The sequence below is a fragment of the Herpailurus yagouaroundi genome, unplaced genomic scaffold (assembly GCF_014898765.1).
Source record: "Herpailurus yagouaroundi ecotype Mexico unplaced genomic scaffold, PumYag 28, whole genome shotgun sequence".
NCBI classification, from domain to species: Eukaryota; Metazoa; Chordata; class Mammalia; order Carnivora; family Felidae; genus Herpailurus; species Herpailurus yagouaroundi.
Window position 1 is genome coordinate 92,898,296 of NW_024412376.1, and position 17,430 is coordinate 92,915,725.

The 17,430-nt window shown below is 33.6% G+C and overlaps 1 protein-coding gene across 5 annotated transcripts in view; it reads right to left on the minus strand.

The window, feature by feature from the left end:
• CCSER1 (coiled-coil serine rich protein 1) overlaps positions 1-17,430 on the minus strand; it is a 1,345,367-nt gene that overhangs the window by 827,172 nt on the left and 500,765 nt on the right. For 4 of the 5 annotated variants that reach the window (XM_040478431.1, XM_040478439.1, XM_040478454.1 and 1 more), the window contains exon 7: positions 4,738-4,815. The exons of the other annotated variant lie outside the window; for it this stretch is intronic. In XM_040478431.1, the coding sequence (XP_040334365.1) occupies positions 4,738-4,815 (78 nt within the window). The remainder of the gene's footprint in view (positions 1-4,737; positions 4,816-17,430) is intronic. 5 annotated transcript variants of the gene reach the window in all.

Consider the following 17,430-nt stretch of genomic DNA (forward strand, 5'->3'; position numbering starts at 1 on the left):
GAAGGAAGGAAGGAAGGAAGGAAGGAAGGAAGGAAGGAAGGAAGGAAGGAAGGAAGGAATCCATGGCACAATAAAAAAAAAAATAGCAGAAATTCAGAATATACCATTTGGGGCTATTTTGGGGACATGAAAAAAAAGTAATTTCCAGCAATAAGAGAGGCCATTATACTCACTCAATGAGAAACAACAGCAATAAACACACACACAATCCCAAATATGCAAGATATACAACAGATGATGTTGGGAAGGTCATGCCACTATCTGACTCCTCCTTCCTGGAGTCTCCAAATGTGTTCTTTTCCATTATGTTGTCAGACAAAATAAACTGGCCTACTTGGTATACTGACAAAGAGTAAAACATCAACAATACTTTGTTTGCAATGTGTCTTTTTTCCAGTATCCAATGTGATGAACAATGTTCCTTCAGCAGAGTTTGCATTTAGGAGGTTACCAGGTTACCTCTTGTGGTGGTTTGGGAAATTAAAGAAAATACACTACAGTGCATTCCCGATTAAAAAAAAAAAAGATACCATATATCTTTATGGTTACAGAACCATTAATTATGTATTTCTTTTTTCCAAGTAATGTGTTATTATATTTAACATTTTTCCCTTAAGACAGATTATTGTATTTACTCCTTCTCCCTCATAATTAATGAGCATTTCCATTAATTATTTTTCATATAAGGAATCTGATATATGAGTTTATCTGAATACTCAAGGGTAGAAAATAAATAGCATGACTTCTAGAAATGAATATTAAATACTATTCTTCAGCAAAGTAAAGAATTTATGTTCAAAGCATGTTACTACTCTCACATTTGGAAATAAAGGACAAGAGATTAAGTGGAAATAATTCTGCTTCATGTTATTTATAAAATACAGAACCTCTTGCCTTAAACTTAGAAATATTTGTTCTACAAAACATAATAGTTAATATCTATACTTCATACTATGCATTATTTGAAACACTTTCTATTTATTAACTTGTTGAATGTTATAAAAATGCAATGAAGAAAAATTTGTTGTTGTTCCCACTTGGTAGATGGGAAAATCAAGACACCAGGTAACAGGCTCAAGGTCATATAGTTAGAAAGTATCAGAACTGAGATCTGATCCCAGGTAATTTCCTAACTAGACTAAGATTGCCTCTAATGTTCTCAACTCTCCTTTTCTGCTCTCTTAAAAATAAACATTGCTTTTAAAGTAGAAATCAATGATTATTATAGAAACTGTAGACAAACAAATTTAAAGAATAATTCATCCAAATAGTTGATAAGTGTATTTTCTGGGACTATTTTTTTTTCTACACACTATTTATATAAGTGAGAAAAAACTATGTTTATTACTACATGTTACTAAATCCTGAGTTTAGGCTCTAAAGTCAAGGGGAGTTAGCATCATTTCTTCTCCTAATATCCCAGCACTGCATGACAAGATTAATTTTTTAAGACATTAATTTATTTCTGTAATTCCATCTCTCTGACGTTTGGTTCAATAATGTGGCTCTATGCTTCTCAAAGTAAGGTCTCTGTGAGGTAAGAAAAATCTTCAGACAGTTCAGATAATTACTTTCCTCAATTCTGTTTCTAAAAAGTACATTGAGAAGATTTAGGCCCTGGCTGATTAAACAAAAGAGGAAATTCCCAAGGGAAATTTGAAAAAAAAAAAGGAACTTCTCTAGTCTAGACTAAATGGTGATTTCTGAGGATAAAAGGAATCGAAGAATTTTGGATTTCACAAGGAGAGGAGACTCGGGAAATATACCAGCACCACTCTGGGTCAGCTCCTGGAGAAGGTGGCTGGGCCTTAGAGAGGGTGGCTGTATTGTATGTTCTAGGCATTGGATATTCCAATCTCATTAGACACTTCAGGAACACAAGTATCACAGAAAAACAGCACTTAATGGGCCAAGAATGGCAATGAGTAAACTGCGTTTATATTTGGATTTTGAAGATTGATGAATGGAGGGTATTCTTTAATGCCTTTGTGCATTCTTGAAGCAGAGTGTAAAGAAAAATAGAGTTGAATTCATTTCTAGCCATTGAATTTATCACAGGGTAAGAATAAAGGCACACAGGAGGATAATACCTTTTGCTAAAATATCTAATTAAAGAAAAGATGCTTTTCTTTTGGAGAAAAAAAGGAACTAAAATCTAGCAATCACGCTTCATTAGAGTACAAATAAATTTTTAAATACGGAATAAGTGTGGTTGACAAAAGAAACATGGCCCATAATAAAGTGTACTCTTATGGAGGGGTCACTAGCAGTGAGCCAGCTTCAGCTTCAATACTGTTCTGGGAGTGGACTGAGGCTGCTAATAACTGTGTACTTACAAATAAATTAAAAGGATCATCTTATGAAAGAACAGTATTGTTTGGCAACCCCAAGGCATTCGGTGTGGAATATCTATCTGAGCCAAGAAAGGAGGTAGGGTAGGTTGGAAGTAATTAGATGGTTGAGAGAAATCAAGAATGGCAGATGAAAAAAGGTAGAATAGGCTGGAATGGACACATCAAAGTTAATGTGAATTTGGTTCAATGTTATTCTATAAAAAGAAACATAAACATTGTAATTTACAGTTAAGCAGCCTATTCTCTCTCTCTGTCTCTCTTTTCTCAAATCACACTCTCAGATGAGTGATCTTGAAATTTTATAATTCTATTATGGTTATTTGATAAAATATTATTCCCACCCATGCAAAATTAGTTATACCTTGGCCCTTCCATAATGATGTTGTGGTAGGTAACAGACCGCTTGTGTATGTAACCCTGAATGCTTTATTAAAAACAAAAACAACAACAAAACAAAACCAGAGATTATACATTTACCTATTGTTTTCAAATGTATACCCATAATAGTTGTCTGCACAATCATGTAAACCTGGAATCCTAGAAATATCTCAGCATCAAGAGTGTGACTGGGAAGTCTGTGAGTTTACTGTAGTGTACATAGAGAATTGTGCATATCATTCATCTTTTTCTATGAAGGGATACTCTCAAACGCTTTCATGCTCAGACATGACTAAATAGGGAATGATGAGAACAGTGGTGAATAAGCAAATGCAGGAGCTTTATTTCATAATTTCAAACTCTAATTTTAGACACTTTTAAATATTAGAGGATGTTTTTTATATATGATTAAATAATACATATAATATTCCTTTCACAAAAGAAGTAAATTAAGAGGCACTATAACTACATTGGCTACCAAAAGCTAATATTATATATTGTAAGCACTTAGAAGTTTTAATTGCTTATAAAACCACTTACACGCATTAACATGGGAACACTATTGATCTCTTAGAAGCAGTCGAGAAACTAACTAAAATAATTATATTTATATTAGCTTTGTGTCAGCACATTTTGGAATATATCTGGCCTTTTCTTTTACCTCCATTAAAAAATACATTAATTTTCAAGGAGTATAGTCATTATCAATATATTAAAAAGAGAAAATGGTTTCTAGTAATGCTTTGAGAATTCAATTAAAATCTTGTTAAAGATATGATTCTTCTGTAAATTTGTCCCATATGCCATAAGATGGAAACATTAAGTAACATTAAACTTTGAAATGTTAGCATTTTCTTCTTTGTCATAGAATAATAAAGATTTCTCAATAAACAATGTAATCAGAATACTAAACAGTATTTAACCATACTCTGATAGAAAACCTTTTAATTATTATTGCCCATCATTAAGATACAAAGCATCTATAATTAGAAAGCTAAAAACACGCAATGAAATTCATAGCTTTCTATTATTTTCATTTTAACAATACAACAAATACTTAGTGTATGGAAATCAATGCCACCCACTGTACTAGGTATAAGCAATATGAAGTTGAGTAAGTTATACTTTTCACATGAAAAAGAAAAAAATACAATAACATTTTATGATAAAATCCAAAAATCATGAAAATCATAATACATCCCAAAATGTACATCTACCAGTCTTTAAACCAAGTTAAACTGAAACTATTGCATGTAAGTGTAAAATCCCAACCTTCCAAGTGTTTTTTGCCATGATCTTAAGGATTGTCTTTCTTTATAACAATTTTGATGAAATTCAAACACCCTTGAAACAAACATAAAATAGCTGATCTGCAAGCTTTGGTTTAAAGAGATACATCAAATCTTAAACAGCAAAACAAGAAAATGATGTCTCACTTATAATGCATATAGTCTCCCAAACTGAAGAATTCTACTAACCATACTGCTTAAAATATACATATTTTACATATTTACATATTAAACATTTTTAAAATATAATGTGTTCAGAGGAATGATTCCATATTTCAGTTTTTGATTTTGTTCATTTTTATTTGTAAAAATTGCATATTTCATCAATTATGACCTAGAGTCATCAATGAAAATTTAAACAGCAAATGAAAATTTAACTACTCAATGAGGGCGAAAGAATTCATTCTAAATCTATTGCTTAAACTAAGATACACAAAAGATTTGAAACCTCTAATTCATGTGACATCAAACTATTATAAAGAAATCCCTATTTGTTACATGCAAGGCAAATGATGTGTTCCATAAAGTATGAACTTTTACTCCAAACCTTGACTTTCCTTTACCAACCAAAATGACAACAGAACAAAAACAAAGATTTTACCATTTGAAATTAGATCATTATATTAAAGCATTTCACCTTATCTCAACCATGAACTATTTTGTTATACTAAAAATATCATAATTTTTTAAATTATTTGTTTATTTATTTATTTTACCTTGAAAGGCAAGGGCTCTTCAGTAAGAGGACTAACAGGAAGTGAAGCTGTGCTACTTGCTGGGCTCATATCGGCACTCTGCAAGGAAAACACAATTTAATCAAAAAGATACATTTTAGCCACTGGGTGGCTCAGTCATTTGAAGACCCTGACTCTTACTTTCAGCTCAGGTCATGATCTCATGGTTTGTGAGATCCATCCCCCACATCTGGCTCTGAGCTGACAGCCGGGGAGCCTGCTTGGGATTCTCTCTCTCTCCCTCCCTGGTTCGTGGAACACGCTCAAGCAGTGCACGCTCTCTCTCAAAATAAATAAACAACATTAAAAGAAGATGCATTTGGGTAGTTATTTTTGTTATTTCTAATTTAAAATCAAATCCCTCCTCATATAAAAAAATAAGTTAAATATGGGCATAGAAAAATCTGAATGATTATTATATACTGAATCATTCCTCATTTAGAAATAGTTATCTGAAAAAAATAGTCTAATTATGACTTCTTAATGTACATTCCAAGAGAATTTTATTAAATACAATGATCATCTTTTGTGCTAGGGCAGTATTTGAAAGTATATTTGCTTACTTTAGATTTTTACCTTTTTTTGAAAGTTACACTATATCTGTGATGATTTCCTATGTTGCTATTTGATGTCTTCCAGGCTGATTTTCAAATGTTATTTTTAAAAGTATTTTCATTTTGGGGCACCTGGGTGGCTCAGTTGGTTAAGTGTCCGACTTCGGCTCAGGTCATGATCTTGCAGTTTGTGAGTTCAAGCCCCATGTTGGGCTCTATGCTGACAGCTCAGAGCCTGGAGCCTGCTTTGGATTCTGTGTCTCCCTCACTCTCAGCCCCTCCCCCACTTGTGCTCTGCCTCCCTCTGTCTCTCAAAAATGAATAAATGTAAATGAAAATTAAAAAAAATAAAAGTATTTTCACTTTTATTTAATGAAGATTTAAATAATTGTATCCAGTTTTTATTCATTATGAAAACGGTATCTGTCATCAAGCTGCAAAGCAAAATCAAGAAGTATTACATTTTTAAATTCCCATATTCATAGCCCCTGAAATTTTACAATCTTTCTTATATCCTGCTAAACAAACAAACAAGCAAACAAACAAAATGTTTGAATAAAGGATTTATGCAAAAAGAGAATTATTGGAATGTTGATAATGTTGTTCTTTTAGTCCTGTAAAAATGTAATCAATTAACATTTCTTAAATAAGAAGAAATTTTTTTAGCCTCCCCCCCCCAAGCTTATCACTATTTTTTCTAAAAGAATGAAAAAATACTGATAATAGGGAGCAACAGAAGTTATGTTACTATACCCTTAACTCACTCTCTCAGGGTAATTATTCCATTTAAGTAGATAAGCAAATAAAACACTGAAAAGAATGCACAGCAACATTTTCCAGCTTGGTTATCAATTGTGCATGCTCTCAAATACAGAACATTTTGTAGTAAAGATTAAAGCAAAAGAACAGATTAATTTTGATTGTGATATAGGAATAAGCATACAAGTTTGGCTGACTTAAGTTCCAAAAAAGAACATGTTCAAAGACAAGATGCTGCAACTATTACAATTCTTAGAGTCTCTTTCCACTCATGAGATCATTTTCAATTCATATGATTCAGGTGTACCATAAATTGGATACATTTAAAATATCCTTCAAGTGGTATTATTTCTGACTCTAGTTCAGCAGCAATGTGTAAGAACTATAAGCATAGGAACCAAGATATTCAGTATAATTTTTATACACCATGTACTGCACCTGCTTCAGAAATTGATGTAAGACTGCACATTGACCTAAAATGTCTAACAGAGGATATTAGGTAAAAACCTGAACAATAATCTACTGAAGGAAGCAGAAAAATATATACACTAGATAATTGAAGTGAATTGACTACTGACTTAATTTCTAAATTTATTCAGAGCTTCTTGTCCATTATTTGATCAAAATCAGAGAATATTCTGAAATGCTGACTTTCACTATCTGATTATATGATGGAGAAACAAAGGCTTTCTTAGGAATGAATTTACTGCAGGATTCTAAATTAAAAAAAAACAAACTTTTTTTTCCCCCGCACTAGAAAAAACAAGACTTGTGAACTGTTTCTCTCATTAGATTTCTCATGAGAAATTAAGCAAGTAATAGAACACAGGTCATATACAGTTGAATTATCTGGTATTTCCCTGAACTATTGATACTCTGCAAAGCATATTAAAGTATCACGCCCTTAAAAAATCATATATTCAAAAGACAGAAGATGACATTCAGTTGTGAAAATTTAAACGCCTGTATCACATGTTTGCAGATGGAAGATTTTTGAACTTCCATAAGAACATATGCCAAAATCAAGCTTCATGGTTAACTTCTTTTAGGGGTGAGGTCTCCAACAACTTCCCAGAAATAAAATGTGTCATTCTAAGCACTGTTGGAAAGCAGACTTCAAAATCTGCGTCATCTAACCTTGATTCTTTGAATGTCATTCTTAGAGAAAACTGTGTTCCTGCTTTAACTTTCAAATCCATCTTACAGTATGACACTTTAATTCTATTGCTCTTAGGGAATCTTGAGAAAAATGTTTTAAAAATACAAATCAATCTTATATAACATCTGCCATACTGCACTTAATTGTCAAGTGACCTGTAATTTAGATGCCATTCCAATTTCCTTACACTTTTAGATACTGTGTCTGATATTATGGTATAAACCCTACAGATATAAATCTTATCCATACTTCATACTTTAATTAATTTACTCCTTCATTTAATAATAGCAATACCAATGCAATTGCATATCTAAATACAAATTAACAAAGTATTTCCTAAGTTACTTTGAAGTTTTTAAAAGCTAACACTATATGTTCATTCACAATTTTCTTCATAAAATATTTTGTTAGAATGATGGCTTCATCTGCTATTGATATATTTCAGAGCCTTTGGAAATGGCTGGTTCTCAATAATGTGAAAGTGACTATCTTTGGAATACAGAAGAATTATTCTGTAAAATAAACAAATCATCCCAACAACAACAACAACAACAACAACAACAACAACAACAACAAAAGTCTCCTAATTGTCATTTAACACACTTTGGCTTTCCGACCCAGTACAGAATACACAAGATGTTCTTGATATAAGACATCTATCCTAATTCTAACAAGTGTCCTAAAAACCTGGTTTTCTGGTTCTAAGTCCAGTAGATACTTGCTTCTTTCCAACACTAGGGTGATTAAATAATATGAACTTAATATTTTTCCTATACTCAAAATGTTTTGTCCACCCCAATTGGTAGACCTCCCTCACCCTTCTATTTCTACTGCATATATGCCAAGTCCTTTTTTTTTTATTTTTCTCCAAATTGGGCTTAATGTTTAGTGTGACTTATAAGTTTAATAATAAAATCTAGACAAGACCTGTGAGACTATCAAAGATATTCTAGTGAATATCACCCTCTTCTCATGCATATTGTTCTCCAGAATTCTTTCTACTCATCTTGGTTTGAAGAAACTACTCACTTTGCTGTTGCTGTTTCCATTATATAAATCTCCTAACTTCACAAACTACCTCATCCCTCACCTCCAATTCATCTTTTTCTTTAAATCAACTTTACTGATGTATAACATACCTATACTAAAATGCAACTTTTAAATGTGGTTATGTGACTTTTTGACAAATGTATACTAACAAAACCAAGATCTAGAACATTTTCATCACCTCAAACTGTTCCCTCATCCTCCTTTGCATTCAAATGGCACCCCCTTTCCTGGTCCTGGGCAACACTGATATGCTGTATCTCTATAGGTTAGTTTTGCCTTCCTCAGAATGTCACATAAATGGAAATGTACTTTATGAACTCTTTTACACCCGGTTCCTCTCATTCAGCAAAATGATTTTGAAATGCATCATGTCATGCTGTTGCATGTTTCAGGATCCATCCTTTTAAACGTCAGGTAGTGTTTAAGGGCAAACCACAATTTGTCTATTCAATCACCTGTTGGTACAGTTTGAGTTGTCTCCAGGCTGGAACTATTAGCCATGCTGAACATTTGTGTGTGCGTGTGTGTGTATATCTATCTATCTATCTATCTATCTATCTATCTATCTATCTATCTATCTTTTTGTGGTCATACATTTTCACTTTTCTTGGATAAATACCTAACAGTGAAATTGCCTGGGTCCTGTGGTAAATTTATATCCATTATTATGCCAATTTCATAACAAATTGACAAATATTCTCTAAAGGGGTTAAAAACATTGCACTTCAATTTGCACTGTATCTCACTAATATTGGTAGTATTAGTCTTTTTTTTTTTAACTTTAGCCATTCAAGGGATGTTTAATGGTAGCTCACTGTGGTTTTAACTTTCATTTCCATAGACAACTAATGATTTTGAACATCTTTCATGTGTTTGTTGACCATTAGTATATCTTGTTTTGTGAAGAGTCTGTTAAACTATTTCATCTATTTTTCTTTTTGAGTGGGTTATTTGGATATAAATTATTTGTTGTATATGTGTATTATAAATATTTTCACACAGTTTCTGGCTTATTTCTTTGTTTTCTTAATACTGTCTTCAAAAGAACCAACGATTTCCATCTTATTTGTCTTTTTGTTTGTTTTGTTATGGTTTATACTTTTGGTGATTCACCTGAGAAACCTTGTTCAACTTCAAGTCCACAAATATATATATTTTTTACTTATGTTTCCAGCTATTAAACTTTCAGTTCAAACATCATGGCCAAAAAACAGCATAGTTAGTATTCTAATCTTGAAAATGTTTTGCAATTTCTTGTTGTACAAGAAACATCAAATAACATGAATACTTGTATACAATCTAGCAAAAGACTTTCACAAAACTTAATTTATATTTAGCAAGTCACCTCAAGCATTTAGCCAATTCACTCATTTGGTGGGAATGTGACAGTTAACAGTAGCTTCACATAGTTTAATTACAATAAGCAAAAACGTGGAGATATTATCTGCTTGTGGGTTTGTGGAGGGAAGAGAAGAAATCTTTGCTAACATACCGAAAATTTTAAATTAATACATGAGACTCTCATCAGAATTGGCGATTATGGAACTTCCTGGGCAGAGGAACTGGAGAAGGAGAGAGAAGTAAAGTTTTAGGTGGGAAGGATAATAGAAATGGCAAGAAAAGCAATGTGTCTATCATCTCGGAGACTGATGAGTTGACTCATCTTTGAGGAAAAAAGAGGGTGCAAGTAGAAATGGAAAAAGCTATTTTAAATAAAATTCTAAGCAGCAAGATGAGCAATATGATCTTCTTGTTCAAATTTCTCAATGGAATAAAAAATGATTTAAGCATCTAGAGAAGTTCTGCAAATACCATGCCTCTGTGGCATATTAAGAGCTGCGACATAAGAGGAAAACAATGGCAGGAGGCTGACTAGAACTTTCCTTGGATCCTATGAGATGATTCTTAAATATACATATGAATTATCAAGGATAACTTACAAAGAGGCCAGAAGTAGCAAATTTCAGACTCAATGCAGTTTTCAGACTCCAGTATCTCGTACCAGCTCCAACAATCTAGTATCTACGCTGACTATCAACACTGATGCCAGAATCACTAGAGATTATTGCTGATGGAAAAAATAAACGTACAAAAATAAGCATACAAAATATAAGTAGGGGTGCCTGGGTGGCTCAGTTGGTTGAGCATCTGCCTCTTGATTTCGGCTCAGGTTATGATCTCACAGTCCATGAGACTGAGCCCTGCTTTGGGCTCTGTGCTGACAGTGCAGAACCTGCTCCAGATTCTCTCCCTCACACTCTCTCTGTTCCTCTCCCGTTCTCACACACACACACACACACACACACACTCTCTCTCTCTCTCTCAAAAATAAATTAAAAAAAAAAAAACCTTTAAAACAGCAACAACAACAACAAAAAACAAAATAGAAGTATATTAAAACAGTATTTCTATTTTAAAAAATCCAGAAAATGAACAGTAGGGTTCACAAATTATAGCAGGTGTTCTTACCCAAATAATGAAAGAAACATATTGTTGCAATAATAACGACTTTCTCCCAGGTTGACTTTCAGACCACAATTTAGGGGAATGGTATATTATCTGTTACTATAAACAGTGCTTAAAATGTTTGGCTAGAAAATCTAATCACTCTCAACTGACACTGCTGAACTGTTGATGACCAAAGTGCACAGTTGAAGGCTTTAACTCAATATACTGTCACTAAAGAAATGGAGAGATTAAAGGATAAGAGACATCATTCATTAATACTTATTAAACCAGAAAAGAATGTTGATACTTTGAATGTCACATCTTCTTTAAGCTTCTACTATTTTATTACTTAAAAAATGAACTCACTGAAATAGCCTTGAAAAACAGTACTCTGTTCTTCCTTTTGACATGAAGTAATGAACTCTTAGCTGATTCAGAAATGATCTATACTTGATAGTATAGATGGCTATATAATTGTCAAGTCAGCCATTTATATAATAACATAAAAATTAAAACTAAAATTCAGGGTTGCCTGGGTGGCTCAGGTAAACATCCAACACTTGGTTTTGGCTCAGGTCATGATCTCGCAGTTTGTGGGTTTGAGCCCTGTGTCAGGCTCCGTGCTGATGGTATGGAGCTTGCTTGGGTTTCTCTTCTCTCTGTCTCTGCCCCTCCCTGCTAGCTCTCTCTCTCTCAAAATAAATATATAAATTTAATAATTTTCAAAAATTAAATTAAATTAAATTAAATTAAATTAAATTAAAATTCAATTTTGGGGGGGCGCCCAGTTGGCTCAGTCGGTTGAGTGTCTGACTTCGGCTCAGGTCATGGTCTTGCGGTCTGTGGGTTTGAGCCCCGTGTCAGGCTCTGTGCTGACACCTCGGAGCCTGGGGCCTGCCTCAGATTTTGTGTCTCCCTCTCTCTCTGCCCCACCCCACTCATACTCTGTCTCTCTCTGTCAAAAATAAACATTAAAAAAATTAAAAAATAAATAAGTAAAATTCAATTTTGGAATTTTGTTCATCAATTCACATATTAGGGTTTTTTTTTTAACTTAAAACATTTTTTTAATGTTTATTTTTGAGAGAGAGAGAGAGAGAGACAGAGCATGAGCAGGAGAGGTGCAGAGAGAGAGGCAGACACAGAATCTGAAGCAGGCTCCAGGCTCTGAGCTGTCAGCACAGAGCCCAAAGTGGGGCTCAAACTCACAAACCGTGAAATCATGACCTGAGCTGAAGTCAGACCCTTAACCACTGAGCAACCCAGGCACCCTGAGAGTTATTTTTTTTAATGCATTTTACTTTATTGTTTTTTAAGTAATGTTTACACACAGTGTGGGATTCAATCTTACAACCCCAAGATTAGGAGTCACATGCTCTACCTACCAAGCCAGCCAAGCACGCAGGGAGTTACTTTTTTATCCATGAAAATGAGTAATTTTTCACAAGTATTGATAATGTTTTTTATATAAGTCATATTGTATTTTCCCATATTGTATTTTGATACTGGAGAAAAATGTGCTAATTTTATTAAATAAAATATTCTTTATTAATGCCCAGTGTTTAGACATTAGTTTCTTCTAATAAAAGGAACCATGGCTCCTTGGAGAAGATTCCTGGGATGGGGCAAAGGATGTACTAGATACTTCTACACCATCTTGTTGTTCCAGAAAGTAAGGAAATGCTCACAAGATAAAAGGATGGGGCATGTCAAAGAGACAATGTGAAAGAGCTCCCAATTGCCAAAGCTGGAACCACTGGAGAAACAAATAAATAACATAGTATTGGAGTATAGCTCAAAGGATACAACAAAATTTAAAAAGATCATGAATTCATATATAAATAAGGAGCTGAATAAATAAATAATTGGGGAGAAAAGCCAAATCTCTCTTACAAAAGAACTTCAAATAATTTATGCCACTCCGTTTCTTCGAGATGTGGAACTTAATAGTCCACTGCACATCCAACCCCCAGGCTGTGTTTAGTGAGTTAATTCCAAAGAGTATGAAAAGGGGAAAGGTAACTCTATGGTGGAGAAACCCAGCAAACATTACTTCATTCTAGTGATCAAGGTTAACACCATGTAGATAACATGACATAATACGATAAGAGGGGTACTTCACCCCTGTGGTCTTTCTCCTCAAAACCAATTACCTCAGTCTAATTATGAGAAAAAAAAATCAGACAAACCAAAATTGAAGGTTATTCTGCAGAAAACCTAACCAAATCTGAAACTATTGCAGATCATGTCATTAGGGAGACATGATGATTAAATATATTGTGGTATACTGGATACAATCCTGTAATAGCAAAAAGGATATTAGAGAAAACCGGTAACATCTAAATAAGTTGTTAATTTTAGTTAACAGTAATGTACCCATATTGGTTGTTGGTTGTGACAAATGTACTCTGCTCAGGTAGGAAGATAACAATAGGGGAAACTTAATGAGGGGTAAATGGTGTTCTCTCTACTACCTCTGCAACCTTTCTGTAAATACAAAGCTTTTAAAATAAAAAAAAATATTTAAATTATTCTTCATTAGCAATATAAGCAGGATTTTTAGGCTTATAATACATGACTGTCATTGTACTCACAGCTTCTAAGCTTTCATTAGAGCTTTTATCACTTTTATAAAAATGAATTTTGACAGACTATTTTTTGGGGATGAGTAACAGCTCCACCAAAGAATCTTTAATTTTCTATGAAGATCTCAATGAAAAGCTGATGTTAAATTGTTTTTCATGTTTTCACGTTCCCTAAGGAATGTTGAAGGAAAGCTTCAGCCATATAAAATGATCTATTTGTTTGGGTACTCTTAAGGTGCTTGGTAGAGTGAGTTTGCATTATTAATATTTACTGAAGGCCATAATTCTATAGTACAGATCCATTAATTATAACTCCCCTGAAAGAATAATTAATGGATCTGTACTATGAGATTAAAATTTATTTATAAGAATTTCTTGAAGTGAAACATGATCAATTGGGCTCAAATCTGTTGAGTACATAAACAGGTCTGAGTATAAGTGAAATATTTTATTTTTTAAGCCATTAGGGTAAATTTCATAAGGTAATTTTCTATCCCTAATAAAATTAAATGTTTACCTAAGAGTGTTAACTCTAATTTGAGCATGCATTCTAATAGTTCTAAAATTATATTAAAATGTGCCATATCAAAACATTTTGTTGTTTTAATAATCAATGATGTTATTACTGATAAAGTCCATAGGATAATTTAGATTTCTATAGTATAAATAGCCTGCTTTTCTTGAGAATATTTTTTCAGATGTGTCAATTTTCTGTGAAGATTGTCATTTATTTGTTCAGCCACCTAATGAGTAGTAAGGACACATTAGGCTTCCCTGACCTTAGATTTTAATTTTTGTCATGACTCCTCTCACTGCTAAGATGTGACTGTCCCAAGGCTTAGTAAGAAAAGGAATGCAGAGTACCTAATTGTGGCACAGAAGGACATTCTTCTGTCCATCTGTCTCAAGAGTGGGTATACTTCTGTACTTGTGCCTCGAGTGGGTGTACCCTTGAGAGCTAATTTGTGTCCTTCATCAGGTATGTTCTACAAATGGCAATGCACTGACAGTCCCAGGCTCCTCCAATCCAGGTGCTGACCACTGAATTTCAGGCACACCTCAGTGAAGAACCAGGTTAGCGAGGGAGAAGTTGATTCCACACACTTCATTCCTTAAGTGTGTATATCCTTTTCTTACTCTTTATCATTTTGGCAGTAAACCAAAATGAGAGCAACAGTTAATTGCATTCAATGTCTAAATCAAGAGTAGCTCTTTGTACTTTGGCCAAGCTCAACAACCTTACCAATGTGAGACAAGTCTTTTACTGGTCTTGTTTTCTCCAAATGAAAATGCAAGTTATTTTTTTCTTTATAATATCTTCTTGTAGGTGATATCTGCTGTTTTTGCCTTCCCAGCATCTAATCCATTTTATTATGTTAACAACTGAATTTTTCCTTTGGGGAGTGATTTCTCCTAAATTTTTAATCATTTTGTTTTGAGTAGTGCTGATCCAATATCCTTGAAATAGATGTGAGCATATAAGTAAGGCCTAGCCAAATTATTCTATTGGACACAAAAAGACAAGGCACATGAGCCAAATCATTTAAATGAAATTCAACTATGGGAATTGTGTTGGAATTTTGAGAAAGAGATGCTCTCATTCAGCTAATGCTGCTAAGATCATAGAATGTGTTTCTTCCTAAATTACTAGAAACCACCAAGTGGATGGTATATCCCTAGGAGCAAATCCAACACAGAGCCAATCCCATAAATGGAGAAATAGCAACTGAGTCCTAAGTACATATCTGACATACTAATAATTCAGTTCCACATGGCTAAATAGTTTTTACAAAACAGTGTGGCCAACACTTAAGCATCCTTTCTACTATAGGAATAAGCTTACTTATTCACACAGTGCTTACTGTGGTTGGGAAGTTACATGCCATAGAATCTAAAATTTGGAATTAGCTGGTACAAGTGGAGTAGAGAATCAGGACCCTACTTTATTCTTAGCTGGGAAGTTAGCAATGTTTATGTGATAGCAAAATAATTTATCGAATTATTTTCTAAGTTGGGGGGTCTTAGAGTAATTATTTTTAAATTTGGAGATTTATGAGATTTGGTAAAAAATGCCTATATATAAAAATGTGTTTACATTTTTTTTAAATTTAGTATGTATATATTTTTAAATTTGCTTTTCACAAGGTGACACATTTACATAATCAAAATTCATATGGTGCGACATCTTTTTCCAGGAAAATATTATTCTACTCCTAGTCCCCAGTCATCCAGAGGCCCTTAATTTTACCAACTTATTGTATAACCTTGTATATATGTTTTATATATGCGTATATTATATCTACATAATAGAAACATTACAGTTGACCTTTGAACTTAGGGGTCACACACACATATATACATTACAGTTGGGTGCTGACCCCTGTGTACTTGAAAATCTGCATATAACTTCTGACTCTATCAAAAACTTAACCTATAGCCTACTGCTGACTAGAAACCTTATGGAATACAGAGTTGATTAATGTATTTTGTCTATGTACTATATACTGTATTCTTATAATAAAACTAGAAAAAATTATTAAAAATCATAAGGAAACTTACATTTACAATACTGTACAGTAAAAAAAAAAATCTTTCTGCAAGTGGATCCGCGCAATTCGAACCCAAGTTGCTCAAGGGTCAACTGCACGTACACACACACACATGCATAGAGAAATACGGTCATTGAGTTTTTTCTTTTATACATATAGAATAACATGTTTTGCAAGCTATTCTTCAACTTGCATTTTGCAAATTACCATGTATTTGTATATAATGAGTACCCTCATTCTTTTACATAGCTGTATATTATTTCAGTTTACGGAACCATCACAGTAGAGCTAAACAGTGTTACATTCCCACTCTTTTGCTGTTACAAAGACAGCTGAAATTAATTTTATATTATATGCATTTTTATCTATAAAATAATTTTCCAGGTGTAGAATTACAGATCTAAAGGTATACTCAACTGTAATTCTGATTGATATTCCCAAATTGAGTTGTGTGGAGATTCTATCAGCTTACACATCCACCTGAGCTTAAGTGTTTTTCCACTCTCTTATTATGTATTCCCTGCTTCCAAAGTCTTTTAGTACAGATCTACAGGGTATGTGAAAGCTCCGGTTGAAGTTTACCTTCTTAAAATCTGAGAGATTTTAAAAATCATGGCTTTTAAAAATATTTTCTGCTTAGTATCAATTATCCAAGAGGTTGAGAGAAACATTCTAACAGTAACCTGGCTATGCTGAGTTTGCTTTGCTCTTAGCTGTATTCTGATCTTGTGATCAATTCCAATTACTAATCTCATTTTTTTTCATTTTAATTTTTATTGGTTGATTGATGACTGATTGATATAGAGACCATGCATGTGCATGTGCAAGAGCAGGCAAGGGCCAGAGAGAGGGAGAGGGAGAATCCCAAGCTGAGCATGGAGCCTGACACAGGGTTCAATATCACAACTGTGAGAACATGACCTGAGCTGAAATCAAGAGTCCAAAGCCCAACCAACTGAGTCACCCAGGTGCCCCACCACTTTTTTCTTTACAATTAGTTTTATGATAACATTCTTAAAATAGTTCTGTGATTATTTCTTTTTAAAATATTTATGGAATTATAAAGTCTCAGTTAAAGGATATGTATATATCCTAGGCTGTACTTTGCATTAATTATGAAATTTTCCTCTAAGGCTATCATACTGATTTCTACTTCTACTTCAGAAGTTTCATAGCTCTAAATTTATTGTACCTTCAATAGGCAAAGAGAAATATATCAGGTTATTTAATAGGCTGCAATTTACCAATCGTTACTATCAGGGGAAATACGTGTGTGTGTGTGTGTGTGTGTGTGTGTGTGTGTGTGTGTGTATAATGCCATTCAAATAGACTCTAAATGGATTAAAATGTTAAATTAAAAAAAAAAGGAAGTACTTGAAGAATATATAATAGTATCTCTATCAATTACGTAGAATGCAGTGGACTTTTTAAAACGTATACATAATGGGGCGCCTGGGTGGCGCAGTCGGTTAAGCGTCCGACTTCAGCCAGGTCAAGATCTCGCGGTCCGTGAGTTCGAGCCCCGCGTCGGGCTCTGGGCTGATGGCTCAGAGCCTGGAGCCTGTTTCTGA